The sequence below is a fragment of the Pistacia vera genome, unplaced genomic scaffold (genome assembly GCF_008641045.1).
Source record: "Pistacia vera cultivar Batoury unplaced genomic scaffold, PisVer_v2 Contig563, whole genome shotgun sequence".
NCBI classification, from domain to species: domain Eukaryota; kingdom Viridiplantae; phylum Streptophyta; class Magnoliopsida; order Sapindales; family Anacardiaceae; genus Pistacia; species Pistacia vera.
This window is the reverse complement of record NW_022196405.1, coordinates 509,477-525,112: the sequence shown is the minus strand read 5'-3', so window position 1 is coordinate 525,112 and position 15,636 is coordinate 509,477. Positions and strand designations below refer to the sequence as shown.

Below are 15,636 nucleotides of genomic sequence, written 5' to 3'. Positions count from 1 at the left end.
TTATGTATACTTTTGTAGTTTGACTACTACAACGTAAATGATGGGAGTAAGAATTAAGTGAAAATTAACAAATATTCTCAAAAAATTAAAAAGTAGAATGTAATTGCAAGCTTGACTTATTGCAGTTTTACGATATTATTATAGGTGTTGGTATCTTTTAATTTCTGTAGAACCAGATATTGATGTTAAAAATCAGTCCTTGATTGATTCCACTATAGAAAGTTCAATGCTCTACCACTGATTGGATATAGAGTTTGCAATATTTTTTTGAAAATGCTGATACATGACCAAGAGTTTAAACAAAGATGAAAATTGCTTTGGTTGAGAGACTGTAGATGATTAAGTAATTGGATTAGCTAGTATAGATTTTTAGTCATAAAAAGCTTCCCTTAGCTGATAGTTGTTATGATAGTTTTTTTTTGCATTCTGAGGCTTGCTCCTGTTAGCATAAGCTCATGAAAGACTATCAAAAAGTAACTTGAAGGAAGAAGCATTAGGAGCCTAACTTCTGACTAGACCTTGCCTATGAATCTGCATTAGTGTCTTTTCAATCAGCAGGTTTTGGTGGGGCACTGAAATGTAACTATCTAATTTTCTTATTTGTTCAAATTTCAGAGTTAAAATTTGATGGTGAGTTCCATTCATATATAGTTTTGCAAAACCTGGTTAAATAAGATAGGATATCTGCAGATTGGGCTGGCATACTCCATTTTAAGTCATTCTTTCGTGGCTGCGGTTGTGAGCATAACTTTCTATCACATTCAAACCTAATAGTTGGTACTAGCATTGTAGTAATCATATTCTTTCGTGGCTGTGGTTGTGGCTATGGTTGTGAGTGACGACAAGTTTTGTTTTATGTTACATTTATATGCCATATAAAAACAATTAAAAATGTATTTTGTATTTGATTCTTTTGATTATACCAAAAAGTTTACTCACAGATGATCTTGAAAAAGATTAAAAATTGTTGGTTGCATTTATCTTGAGATTACACATCGGTGAACTTGCAATTGGTTGAGTGATAATTGTTGTTATTTCTTGTGTGATAGGTAGATAAAGATTAAAAATAGACAATGGCAACATCTGGCTCTGGGTCTTCTTCACAATCTAGTAGAGGTAGGACTGATATGGTGATGAATTTTGATGCTAGTGTGTGAAGCTCAATCAACATGGAGACAGATCAAAGAAAAAACATTTGCATCAAATGTTTTGTTATTAATTATTATGTATTTTGTCATTTGATATGTAAATACAACGTCATATTTGGATTTAGACTTTGAATTGTTGTTAAATACTTAAATTATGTTAGGATTGTTGTTGAATTTGAACTTTGAGTCATGTTGGACAGTAATTAAATTGTTATTGTCTTATTGAAAAATAGAAATCTAAAAAAAAAATTGTTTTTTTTAAATATGCCGACGTCATTATGATGTCACCGATCCAACCGACGGTCTAAGCGGTCCAACCGGTTGAACCGTGACGCGGCCATCATAACAGGTTGCCCTCCGGTCTGGTTTTTAATACAATGGTTCGAGATAGCCTTTGTGACTTAGCTCTTAAGTATGAGGTCCTCTCTCAACTTAGAACCATCAAGAACATGCTAGCAATTGCAGGTGGATTGATTTTAGTCACCCGATTTAACCACTAGTCAGGTTGAACCAACGATTCAATACTATTTTGCCGGCTCAAAACTGGGTCAATTTTGGGTCAATGGCTGAAACCGGGTTTAGGTTGTCCTTAGACTAGAGACAAGGCCGATCGAATAAGCTGATTCGGTCTAGGTTTTAAAACCTTGGTTTTTACTTTAGAAATGTTATTTTGATTCATTGATTAATTGGACCAAATAGAAACTTAATATATGATCTAATTGATGATAAAAATTGACAGCGGTGTTCCAAATTTCTACGAAAGACAATTGTTTGTGCAAAAAAATATATATGAACCATTGAGAGATTTCAATGGTTGGAGCATAATTGGAAAATTGCACACACATACAATATATATGTATGACAATGGTAATCTTCGTAGAGGTATATATTGAATATAATTATTTCTCTTAACATTGAGAGATTGATTTGAATGCAAAAACAAAGATCATCTATATCTAGGCCAAATTAAAGAGAACTAAAAAAGTTCCAATAATCAAACAACACTTTTAGGTATGTTTAGAAAGGTGAGAAAGTAAAAGAACACAAAATAAGATGTTGCATAATGGATATTTTCAAAATTAATTAAANTAACATTGAGAGATTGATTTGAATGCAAAAACAAAGATCATCCATATCTAGGCCAAGTTAGAGAGAACTAAAAAAGTTCCAATAATCAAACAACACTTTTAGGTATGTTTAGAAAGGTGAGAAAGTAAAAGAACACAAAATAAGATGTTGCATAATGGATATTTTCAAAATTAATTAAAACAAAACGTAATAAAAACAATATAAGAACATTTCAACTTAATTCCTCCAAAACGCTGCGTATCAGAAACTGCCCAGTGACTGAATCCTTTAAGACAGTTCAAACAGTTTCTCTAGCAGCTGATTCATACAATTCTTCAAACAAAGGAATGGAATATGGCCTATCGCCTATAATAAAATACTTCTAAAGTATCATTATAATGTAATTATCTAAAACAAAAATGGAAGAAGTTATAAGTTATACCACCTAATCAAATTTTACACCACAAGCACAACTGCTCATTTGCTTTTCTTATCAGCTTGTTTTTGTGGTCAATTGGTTTTCTTCTCTTCCTCCTTCCTAACAGTGACATCTGTTTCTGAACCATCAGAAGGCTTATCGTCCTCACCACCAAAACCAAATTCATTTACACGTGATCTGTCCACTGGATAAACCCACCTTTGGTATAGATATATCAAAAATATAAGATCTGCAAGACAGGACACAGAAAAGGCCAAATTACGATCACAAAAGATGGAACAATTAATGATATAATTTCCATGTTAGCTTTCACAATATTGCAATCATAGAAGGGAATTTTATGGTAATGAATGGCAAATATGTGGCATACTAGGGGTGGGAAATTCTAAGCACTAAAAACACATCAAGAGACACCAAAGAAACTAGTAAACCTGCCCTTTGGAGGACAAAGTGGATTGCCAGTATGGTAGATATAGAAGATATAATTAAAGAGCATGTACCTCCAATTCTCCATAAGAAGGATTACACAAATTAAAACCAAATTATGGTAAAAGAACAAAAAAATAAATATAAACCTTTGCAGATTAAAAATGACGGTTCCTCTTGAACTTCCAATACTCCAATAGGATAATCACTGAGACCCAACGTGGACCGGCTAATCAGACAGCAAACATTGAAGAGAGAAGACTAGCAAGTACCCATTACTGCAAAGTCATGCTCTGGAACAATTGGAGTGACCCGGAAGTAGTCCTAACCTCCGACATTTACATAAACTCTCTCATTTTATTTTCCATGAAGTGCCCCTTCTCACCATATGCACAATTTGCACAGGGAAACCCAAGCCTTTGCCATTGCAATAGAATGTGACTGGAAAATAAGTGGAAAACAGAAAAAGCCTGTACTGACACCTATTTTCTTAAAACACCAGCAGCTTTTATATCCACAAGAAATGGCATAATTGCCACAAAAAAGTATCAAAGGTTACCACCAGGCTTTATATACCACTGCCTCCCTATTCAAGATATTGAACATCTGAGAACTGTTACTCAAAGCATCTTCAAAGTAGTCTAAGGTGAACACTAAACCCCTCCCCATATGAAATGAAACAAAAAGAGAAAACTCAGGATGTACTGTTACTGCATAAATGCAGCTTCAAAATTGTGGGTCTCTTTACTAATTTCCTCTAAGCTAGTTTATTGATAATGCCAAAAACCAGGACTCTGACCAAGTCACCATATGAACATGGTATTGCAAAATAAAATTGACTCAATTCTATATGCAGCATACAATACCCTCAGCGGCAAGGATCAAAGCATTTACATTCCTAAGCCTTGTTTAGACAGAATATTTAATGGTTTAAGAACAAAAAGGAAAATTGCACTGTTATAACTCACCATCACGGAAGACAGAAAGCCGATGTAGCATTGGCATTTTTATGACAAAGGCAAAGAGATCATCAATGATGGTGTTCAGGAACTTGTATGTCATTTGTCTCCAGGGTAGGTGAGCCACAGACTTAAGCTTATAATTAATGAACAGTTGGGGGCACATCATAATGAAACCTGCAGCAAAACAAGATGTAGAATTCAGAGGGGTGCAAAATTGCCAATTCTACAAGAAAAAGAGATCATATATGGCAAGTAAGCATAAAAAAATCTTAACGGAATTTCAAAATGATGAGAACTTAGGAAGAAGAGCAATAATATCAGAAGTGCAAGATAAGAGGATGAAAAGGTAGCTCACCAAACATGTACACACAGCTTGTGAATGAGGAAAGAATCCAAGAATACCAGCTCCTATGTCGCTCATACATAAGTGAATAGATAGAGGAACAAATAACAAGGAAGAAAAGCACACCGGACAAATATTTCATTGCCAGATCATCATATTCCTTAGTCTTATTCCCTGCATATGACTCACGATCTCGGAACCTCAACATAGGTATCTTTCCACTTCTATCAATCTGGACACCAAGGTAAAAAGTGTTACAAAAGTATCCTTCCTTTATTAGTTTATGTTGCTAAGATATTAGCTAAGCAGTTACAGCAAGTCCGGAACATGACAAGATGATACACACACATGGTTTTGTATTGTATAATCTAAAAAAATGCGATGCAGATTTATAGATGACAAACACATGGAAACAAAAGAAAAGTATTGCATAATTCAATGCATTAAAATTCATTTTGCTCCGATATTACCCAAGTATTTACAGCATACAAGCAGCAAAAGCAATCAAATATAATGAGATGAAACACACAATATGCCATGTATGCACATCTAGAATAGTGTCAGATGGATAAACAGATAACAACACAGTTTTATTTTTGCACATGTCCACAAGGGTGTCGTAGGAGAAATGTCAATAATGCAGTATCTCAAACATGAGCAGATGGTACATACTATATTCCATGCATAAGTCAGACTCATAATATAAGCAGATGCCAAAAACAAAGTGTGTCAAAACAACTTGACATATTTATGCAAATATCTAGCATAAGAAATAATGGACTAGTATAGTTGAATACTCATAAAACGAGGTGACTGAGAAGAAAAAGAATAACACACATATTGTAGAGAGCTTGTTTACTACTTTGTAAGTACTTTTTCAATTTATAAAACACTTTTTTTTCCTCAATTTCTTATTATAAAAAAGAAGAAGCTGCAATACAATCCACATAACCATAAAACATTGCACACACACAGACAAACACATTAAAGCTTATACATACACAATTTTTTTTAATAAAAATAAATAATTTATGTACATTTCCTTCACAAGAAAAAAAAATCTATACAAAAATAAAATTTACCTGCAGCCTAATTTTCACATAATCTTATACTTGAATAAAAAATTTGATACCTCTATGTGCATAGCTTTTCCTATTTTCCAAAACTCAATGCAGCAACCAACTCCAGAACTTGCAAGTATCATCCAGGATGTGTCATTGTCAAGTAGATATAGGAAGACAATGAGCTGACATATAAAGTTCACAATGACAGATTTTGCAGAGAGTCCTTCCATAGACTTATTTTTATTCCAAAATTGGATATCTGCAAAGGAAATTATTAAATTAATAGCTCACAGAACGGTTCACAAAATCTACACAGACCCTTAATGAATAGAAATAAAACAGTGTCCGTTAAAAGAGTCAAATATACCATTCTTGAATGCCAAGAAGTCAAACACAGAATGAAGCAATGAAACAACCATCGTGATCACCAGGAGGTAAGGATTTCCTTCTAAGAACACCCTCTGAAAAATTACCAAAATTATTAATTTATCAGCAAGAACTAACAACCTGGCCGCACTTGGATCAGTAACAGAAAATTTGTATTCTTTCCCCTTTTCATTCTAAGAGATGAAAAAATCTATAATTTCTAGAAATAAGCATGAGCATATATTTCTTGATAAAGGCACGGGATGTCTATTTGCTTGCTGAAGAGGCACAAAAACAAAACAATTATCAATGATTCAGGCACAGGTTGTAGATTTGCTTGTACAAGTATGTGGAACTTTAGTAAAAACATTCATATAGAAGTGATGGATAATCTACGTTTTAGAACATGGTAGTTAAATGAGAAAGTAATCTGTTTCAGGACTTCATTTTAATTAGGTTTACCAGTGAGGATCTTTAGGTTTTTCGCCTTGCTATATATATATATGAATTGAGTTATTTTGAGATTTTAAACTGATAACTGATGAATATGGAATATTGGAATTTGCTCCTATTCTCTTAGGTTTATTTCCTAGAGAAAACCAATGTCCTTCCAGTAACAGGGGCAGCTCCCATAAAAATTTATAGTTCAACACATCTTCAAGTCAATTATAAATTTCATAAGCTGAATTTCAATCAAAAAGTAGTTCAAAGTTTATTGCAAAGAATTAGAGGGTTGCCCAAGGGGAAAATACCATAACTGATAATTGTAGAGGATTAGCAAAAGATCGGGTGGTTGGAAGACATATTTTTAATAGGGGGAAGGCTAACTTCAGTAAAAACAGTTCTTGAAAGTATTGCTACCAAGTATTTTTGTTTTAAATCTCAAAGAAAGTGTTTAGTAGAATTTGAAAGATAATGAGAAATTTTCTTTCGGAAGGGAGTGAGAAGGCAAAGGTAATCAGTTAGTAAATTTGATGAATGATTCTCTATCTAAACGAAAACGGGGTTTGGCTTTGAGGAATCTTGATGTGATGAATAATCCTTTCCTATAAACTTCAGAGATTTCTTTCAGAGCAGAATTTCTTCTACCATGATGTAGTAACAAGCATATGTAGACTGCATGAAAATAGTCAGAATTTTTCACTGGCTGGAAGAGCAGTTTACATATGTCCTTGAAACACTATTTCGCAAGGACACCATGACTTCTCTACACCAACTTGGTCTTGGTAAGGATGAAAGAAACAATTTTGGAAAACAAGCTTTGGAAGTAATGATCCAGTCATGTTATGTTTTCCTAGACTAAATCAAAAGTATAATCCCAAGAACTGGGTCTATAAACGATCTCGTTGTGTCTTCCTCCCTAAATTTTATTGACAAAAGCTTTTTATTTTTGATGGTAGAGAGGTAGAGAAATTCTCTTACCCTAAAGCTTTTATTTTGAGATCTCTGATTCCACCACGAGTTAAATCTTTTTTGTTTAGACTTAGGTTCATGGAAAATTGAGCACCAATAATTTGCTTCAAAGGTGGCAAAACTTTCCTTTTTCCAAAATCTTCCGTGAAAAGAAGATTAATGCATCATTTAATTTAGAATATGCTTTGGCTTATGGGTTTTGAAGTGATTGTTATACTATTGGAGGTGGTTCAGGTTTTATGTCAGTTAGCTATTATATTTTCACCATATATGTTGGATGATTTGACCAGACAAAAAAGGTAGAAGTTTATAGAGATGTACAAACAAAAGTATTGTCAATGTTCATTTGGACTGATTTTTTTAAATAAATAAAAAAACAATAGAAAGGGTTGAAAATACCTTGGAGGAGAGATTTGATTCCCATCGTGGGTCTCATTTTCAGTGTTTTCTAAGGTATTTCTAGAATCTCTATCTTTGAGATTTCAAGAGTGATGTTTAGGACTGATTCTGTTCTTTTCCTAATGCGTTTTATTGTTCTTTAATATAAGTTATATTCTGTGAGCACAGGATGACTCCTGCTCCTTCTTTCATTAAGGTTTTAACTTTTCCTCTACTTTTGATAATAAATAAATAAATTGTTATCTTATAAAATATCTAACTGCAGAGAAGATTAGTGTTACCTTCAGTTCATCAGCCTCGCCTTCAATCATGCTTCCATAACTACGATGAACCTGAAATGACTGATCAATTTGCAGGAATAGTTGCCACTTTGTCATGCTTATGGGACCCACCTCCAGATTAAGTGGCAATTCAGTCACTGTGTCATTGAGTGGGATCAACTTATCTCTAAGTAACCAAAACTCATTGAAAAAAATGGTTGGAAAGTAATTCCCTGTACTCGGTTCAACATTCAAGTCTGCAATCTGAAGTCAAGAAACTCAAAGGTACAACTGAGATATCATATACTCCCCAGAAAATATAAAGACAGATTACCAGAAGCGTTGACCCCTGATATCTTTGATGACATTCCTACGTACATTTAAAAACATCATATAAAGCCAAACAACAGTTGACCTTCTAATCAGCAAAGAAAGATTTCCAGCATTGACACATTCATGCCTGACTATACACATATGTTAGTTTTGGAAGTTGTTCAACTGCTAAGAATCCACATGCTGGTGATATAACAATCATAGTAAACTTAACTAGAATCAATTTACAACAAATTGATTACTTTGGCAAGTACTCATAACCATAGAACTCCTAAGCATAGACTTGACTACAATAATACTGAAACTTGACATCCTTCACCATAAGAAAGCTATTTTGAAAATTACTGCAACTCTCTAAGCGGCTTGAGAGAAGAGCAAAATGAGTTGGAATTTGTACACAACACAACTACCCCCCACATAGTTTAAAGTCAGTGTTTAAAGTCACACCTCAAGCTCCGTCAGGAAGGTGAAAGCAACAATATCTTTCTCTAAAAGACTACCAATTGAAACAAGGGACAAAATTAAGTAATTCTAGCTGTGTTAAAAGTTTTGCTCAAATCTTTTATCCCCAAATCAGTATCAGCTGATAAAAAAACAAAAAATAATAATAATAATAATAATAAAATGACTCTGTAAGCTGCCAAATGGTAACCAAAAAAATTTTTATGGCTAATAATCACCCAACCTTTTAATTTCCTAAGTCATTTCCACTATTTTTGGGCAAGGATATCAATCTCAACTCTCAAGAAAAAAATGCTTTCAAAATGCTGTCAATTCATGGATCCCTAGCCTCAATCACATTTAACTGTCTGCTGTCTAATAAAATCAAGTTTCTTTTCAATAAAGTTGTCTGTGCATTTACCCGAGAAAGTAACACAAAGTGGACCTACAGTTATAAACTAACTTAAAATCCAGTGAAACTATATATTTATCAGTATGTGGAATAATCACAGAGGTGTTTCTTCAAACGTAGAGGCAGTAAGCACAGAATTATTTCAACACACAATCCCCTCAACACTAATGCAATTTTTGTGATAAATTTGTGACATTTAACAAATGGTGGACCACATGAAAAGATACACATAAACAATGTGCTCCATTGCATGCTTTGAAGACAAGTTCCATTCATTGTGCAAGTTCTGGATGGTGTTTGACACTGAAAAAAATGCTTCTAGAGATAAACTAAAATGAAAATAATAATTATTAGGGTACAAAGTATGCATGTATGTTCATGGAATGCATACCTAGTGAACGTGTCAGACAGGGGATGAGCAAGAGAAGGAAAGGAAACCGACTATGTTTGTCAAGTTTTAAAGCCGCATAGGATGTAATAAAACAACAAGCTTCTTCCAAAAACTCCAAACATGACAAGGAAATTGACAAGCTGATGTAACTTTTTCCAGTAACAAGTAGATGTAATTGACAAAATCAAAAATAATTAAAGGATACAAGGAGCAATGTTTGGTGGTACAGCATTGGATGAGTATCTGCAAAGAACTATCAAGAATTAGGACATTTGCCAAAACCTTTGTAACAAGGAAAAGAAAAAGAAAACCAAATGGAAGCATGCAGCAGGGCAGATAACCTAGAAAAGATATACTACACACGCAATTTAACACAAGGAGAATATACAGTAACCATAATGAAGATATCACATCGTCACTAATATAGTCAATGGCCCCTTTTAATTTTTATTTGATATAATGAGAAAGGGAGACATCAATTTCCAAAACATTTTTTACCAGCATCTAGACAGAGTGACAGATACACAGAAATATCCAAATGGTAATTTCCATTACTTTAATTATACTCAAATGCTATTTATGCATTCAATTTCTTAAAATCCATATATTCATATAAAACAAAAGATGCCTAAACCACTGACCACATACGCTATTTTCAACAGCACAAATCGGCAAACAAACAGAAAATTGATCTCAGAGAACCAGTGGGAAATATCTTACTGTAGCAATATAAACAGAAATTTCTATGCATCAATGGAAAAATAAACTAATAAGGGAAGGATGTTACTCTAAGGAAACAACACAACTAAAATAAAACAATAGTTTACCAAACTGATATCTATACATAAATACATGCACAAAAAACAAGAAGCAAAATGTCACTCTTAAGAGAACAAATATTCAGGCCAAAGCAAGATCTCTAAATAAGTTAAAAGAATGTGGTTACAAGCTAATACCTATAAGTATGGAGTAGGTCACAATGCATTGAGACCATAGAATGGTGTAAGTCTATAATAGTGTTCCCCGTTTTTATCCATAAAAGAAAAGCAAAAACATCATACAATTTTCCTAGAAGTTTAATAGGACTCTCTGTACATGTAAATTAATCTCATACAATGATGAAAAATTGTTGCACATACTTTGATTTCCAGTGACCAATATTGATCTAGACAAACAATCTTCGTCCACAAAAAAATTATATATAAAGAAGCTTTGTATATATGAAAAGATATGACATCATATAACTTTAAGATTTCAATATTGCAATTTTCATAGAATAGCTAAACACAGGGCAAACTTCAAGGGCCAATGGCTACATTTATGCCACATTATTGAGACTTCAATGAACATATTTCACATCTTTTTGCTTTATAAGAAATTATATATAGCACCTTTATAATAAACAAAAAAGATGCAGTTCAATTTATTCAACGTCAAAGTCAGGAGTTCTAATAGCTTAACTCAATACTCTAGCTTATACTAACAAAAATTTACATAATCTAGATGTTGCTAGTATACATACCGTGTGAAATCATCTACCAAATTAATCGTAACATTTGGTTTCCAATATGAAACCCATTCCACAGGACCATCATCTTTAGAATCACCTTCATGATCATCAACATCCTGAAGCAACAGGAATTTACATTAAGGTCACCATGGCCACATAAAATGAAAATTAAGAAAGAAAGAATCAAAGAAAAGAAAATGAATTACTTAGAAGACAATACACTCATGTAGTATCATTAATGCTGAATATGAATCATGAAGATTGTATACAGTACAAAAGTTTATCACATAGAAATCATCATTAAATGGTTAAGAATTCTAATGTTTAACAATGCTGACTTTATTGTTAATTAGTATCCTAAACAATTAAATGGTATGTTAGATCAAGAGAATACTCAAATATCAAAGAATTCTATATTGTGTTAGCATTGTACTCAATTTAGAATGTTATTTAGCTTTTTTTATTTTCATCTAAACAATTCAGTGCCCCATTTTCCAGCTTATAATGATATACCTTTGAACAAGACAATTCCATCTAGTTCAAAAACTGTCAACCATAAACTTCTAACACATAGAAGAAGATACCCCTTTGCAATTTGCATGACAATTTAATTATGCAAATTACTGGCCGCACACCGTACTTTGAACTATTTAAATAGTATTATGTTAATTAATGGGCCTTCCAAATGTATGCTAAATAGATCAATTGGAGAATTCAGTAGGCTTGATGATAAATAGAACTAAGATAGTAAACATACACAAATCATATTTTAGTTTCTGAAAGCTAAAGCTCATTTGTCATACATCACCTTGAAGTAGTTTATGGAAATAACTTGTAAGCAAGAACAAACCTTAATCAATGTTTCAGTCTTCTCAGAGTCACCCAGCAGACTCCTCCTTTTATCTGCTTTTGACTTGGGATAATAGACCACAACGGCTGAAATCAACAGAAGAAGAGATCTCTTAAATTACGCAATTTACCTCATCCTGCTATATTCCAACTAATGAAAAACAGATAATCTAATAAAGGTATAGACACAATCTTACGATGCGTCTTCCCAAAGGTAGCATCATGTTGATACTCAGGATCATTAGGGTCTGGAGGATATCCAGAGCGTGCAAAGAAAACATGCGCATAGAGGCTCCCATTGTGCTTCAAATCCTGAAAGTGGAAAAATTATCTTCATAATAACTAGTAGGAAGCAAAAGAAAACCAATAAAATAATTAAAAATAACTAAGATTATCATAATTAGATTACACAGCATTATGTAGCTACCAAAGTTGCACTCATAAATAGAAATATGCAATACACTAGAATACTATGCACTTAAAACATTAAAAGTTAAAAAGTTTGAGCTTCAGATTCAGACAGAAAGTACCTCAGTTGGATAGTACTTCGTAGAAAGAGTTCGGGTACTTTCTTTTCCCCAAACGGCATAAGGGATATTAGTTTCATGCCAAATAAGTGAGCCTTCATTACCAAAGTCATTGAACTTTTCATGTTCAGAAAGATATAACCACATATCCTGATAAAAGAAAAAAAAAAAAAAAAATAAATGACTATCAGATGATCAATGAAAATGAGTTCAGGAATAGAAAATTGCCACCATCAATTCATAACAACATATAGCACATGATCAACTCAACTGAAAGATCAATAGAACAATTAAGCATTCCTCATATCTAATCATATGTATATTCCTACCACGTTTAACTTTCATCTTCTGGTCTACCATGTTTCTCAACCATTTATCATATACATTCAAATGCCTTTGTGCACATAATTATCCAATGCTTATAATGTGAAGATGATGAGAAGAAAACAACCTCACTTGGGTTCAATTCAAATAATTATCTAGCCTGACCTATACAACCTAAGCCCATGTTTCTTATCCTAAGGTACAGAAAAAATCAATCTCCCACTCTCCTATGTTAAAAAGGAAATAGCCGAAAGAACAAAATCAATCAGCTCCAGCCCCATAACACAGATTCCCTTATTGAGAGGCCATCAACATCCAAAATCAACATCTAAATCTACTAAAATTTACCAAGCCCTATTCAAAAAGTATTCAGATGCAACTGCATACGCTACACAAAGAGAACAATTTCATAACTCCGACATCAAATAACCAGAAGTTCACTGTTAACTACAACTAAACCAGTCTTCAAGGAAAAAGATAAATTTGAACAATTCCTTGAAAGCATGAATTACATTAAATTTAGTTTTTTTAAATCTCTTTCCTACTCTACAAAACCTTTCACACTTCTTTCAAACTTTAACACAAGAAACCCTAACTTTTGGCTTATCACGATTTAAGCTAAAATCAATCATTCAGAAAGAAATTAAGCACGTACCAAGTATTCTCCTCTTTGGAAAAGATTGGTGGAGATGAGCTGAGGCTGGGAGGGATCGGTAGGTCGTTTAGGAGAGAAGAATTTGGAAGCGAAGTACCAGAAGACGGCAACTCTAATTATTCCGGTCACTGTTTGGCCGAACCCCGCTTGTTGCTGTCTCTGCGGCTGTCCTTCGCCATCACCTCCTCCTCCTACTGCCGGCGGCGCCATCGTCTTGTCTCAGCTCTATTGCAAACTGAGATTGAAACAAACTCGATGCGATCGAATGAAACAAGGGACGGGACTGGGAGTTGTTTATTTATTCTAAACCAAAAGTTCTTATTGTTGCAGAGACGGGTTCGGATTTAAGTAACAGTCGCGGCCACGCCAGCATTTCAAAAATATCAGGGTCCCAAAAGATATTTTTATTTTTAAATACAAGTTTTTAATGACACTTTCTTTTTCTATCGCTCAATTTAATTAACGTGGATATAAGATAAAAATTAAATAATAAGTAGCTACCTAAGTATATCTCCAAATGACTTTTATATGATCCAAATTCTTTATTATAAATAGTCTATTTATAAAAATAAGAGTTCAACATACTCTTTATCTTTAAAATATGAATTAGAAAGTTAGTTTGACTCTCTACATTTAGAGAATCAAATTTCACTCTCTATCCTAATTTTAATTAATAAACTACAAATTCTTATGCATTTTATTTATTAATTCTCTCTCTCATATGGTATTCTTTATTTTAAAGAGCATATTTCATATAAATAAATAGCATCTTCATTAATTTTTAAATATAAAGAACATAATTTTTATTCAAATCCAATAGACTCTTTAAATTTAATGAAAATGCTCTTTATTTTAAAAAAGAAACTTAATGGGAGAGAGAATTAATAAATAAAATGCATAGGAATTTGTAGTTTATTAATTAAAATTAAGATAGAGAGTGAAATTTGACTCTCTAAATGTGGAGAGTCAAACTCACTCTCTAATTTATATTTTAAAGATAAAGAGTATGTTGGAATCTTGTTTTTATGGATACACTCTTTATAATAAAGAGTTTGAGTTATATAAAGAGTCATTTGGAGATGCTTTGAGTCTCTTTCTTAAAAATAAAGAGCATCTTCATTAAATTTAAAGAGTATTGGATTTGAATAAAAATTGTGTTCTTTATGTTTAAAAATTAATGAAGATGCTCTTTATTTATATGAAAGATGCTTTTCAAAATAAAGAGCACTATTAGGGATGGGCACGGGCCAGGGAGGGGTCGAGCACCCTTGTCTCCAGCCCCAGCCCAAAAGCCTGGGCCGGGATCGGGGAATCCCCGAAAAAAGCATGTTCCACCCCCCCCCCCCCCCCGAATTCCCCGTTTGGGTTTTTTTTTTGTATTTTTGTATCTTTAGTTTTATAATTTTATTATTATTTTCTCCCAATTATATATACCAACAAAAAAAAATTAAATATATAATATACATATTAAACGTAAAGACCAAAAAAAAATTTAAATATATAATTAACAATTCTATTAGGGTAGGGCAAAATCCAGAAATTATACATATTAATATTTTTTTGTTCAAATGCCCACCCTCGAGTCCTCAACAAATGTTGGGTCCGCCGTTGATTAATGATTATGATGAATCAAAATATCAAAATCATAATTATAATACATTATACTTATATATAAATATATTATATATTGATAGTATAATATTATGTATTAAGTAATAAGTATGCATATATAATGTCTCTTTAATATATAATATAATGCATTATATATGATACATTAGACATATATATTATAATAAATTTAAATAAATAACTACCATATGTATTATAATAAATTCTAAATAAATAGCTATCACAATTCACAATATAACAAAGGTAATTAAGTAATAGAATTGAAAAAATGATTCAATGAGGGACAAAAAAAAAAAAAAAAAAAATATTGTGATTTATTGATTTATTATAATTAATCAAAACAATAAATAATATATTACATATATATTATGTATTAACGTAAGATTATAGATAATATCATACTATGTATAAATTATCATTTACAACATATATATGTTATATACATTATACTTGCATAGTATATATCATATATAATATACAATGTATAATGTCAAATTTATACCATATATAATGTATAATGTTAAATGTATAATATATAGTGTCGAATATATAACTTTTGTTTCATAGTATTAACATATTATGTATAATATATATAAATTACAAATATTTATAATGATTTATTATATTTAATCTAGTTTTATTTATTACGTATTTGTATATAGTTTAATAAAATACTT

At 32.2% G+C, this 15,636-nt stretch overlaps 1 protein-coding gene across 1 annotated transcript; it reads right to left on the bottom strand.

Annotated features, from left to right (window-relative positions):
* Positions 1-2,427: 2,427 nt before the first annotated feature.
* On the bottom strand, positions 2,428-13,683 carry LOC116108371 (cleft lip and palate transmembrane protein 1 homolog). The gene is made up of 12 exons (XM_031394616.1): positions 13,331-13,683; positions 12,355-12,501; positions 12,022-12,136; positions 11,826-11,911; positions 10,988-11,091; positions 9,671-9,708; positions 7,910-8,145; positions 5,818-5,911; positions 5,519-5,709; positions 4,399-4,618; positions 4,050-4,217; positions 2,428-2,884 (listed from the first exon to the last, which is right to left on the bottom strand). The coding sequence occupies exons 1-12, from the start codon at positions 13,538-13,540 to the stop codon at positions 2,727-2,729; spliced, it is 1,767 nt and encodes a 588-aa protein (XP_031250476.1). The 5' UTR covers positions 13,541-13,683; the 3' UTR covers positions 2,428-2,726.
* Positions 13,684-15,636: the final 1,953 nt, after the last annotated feature.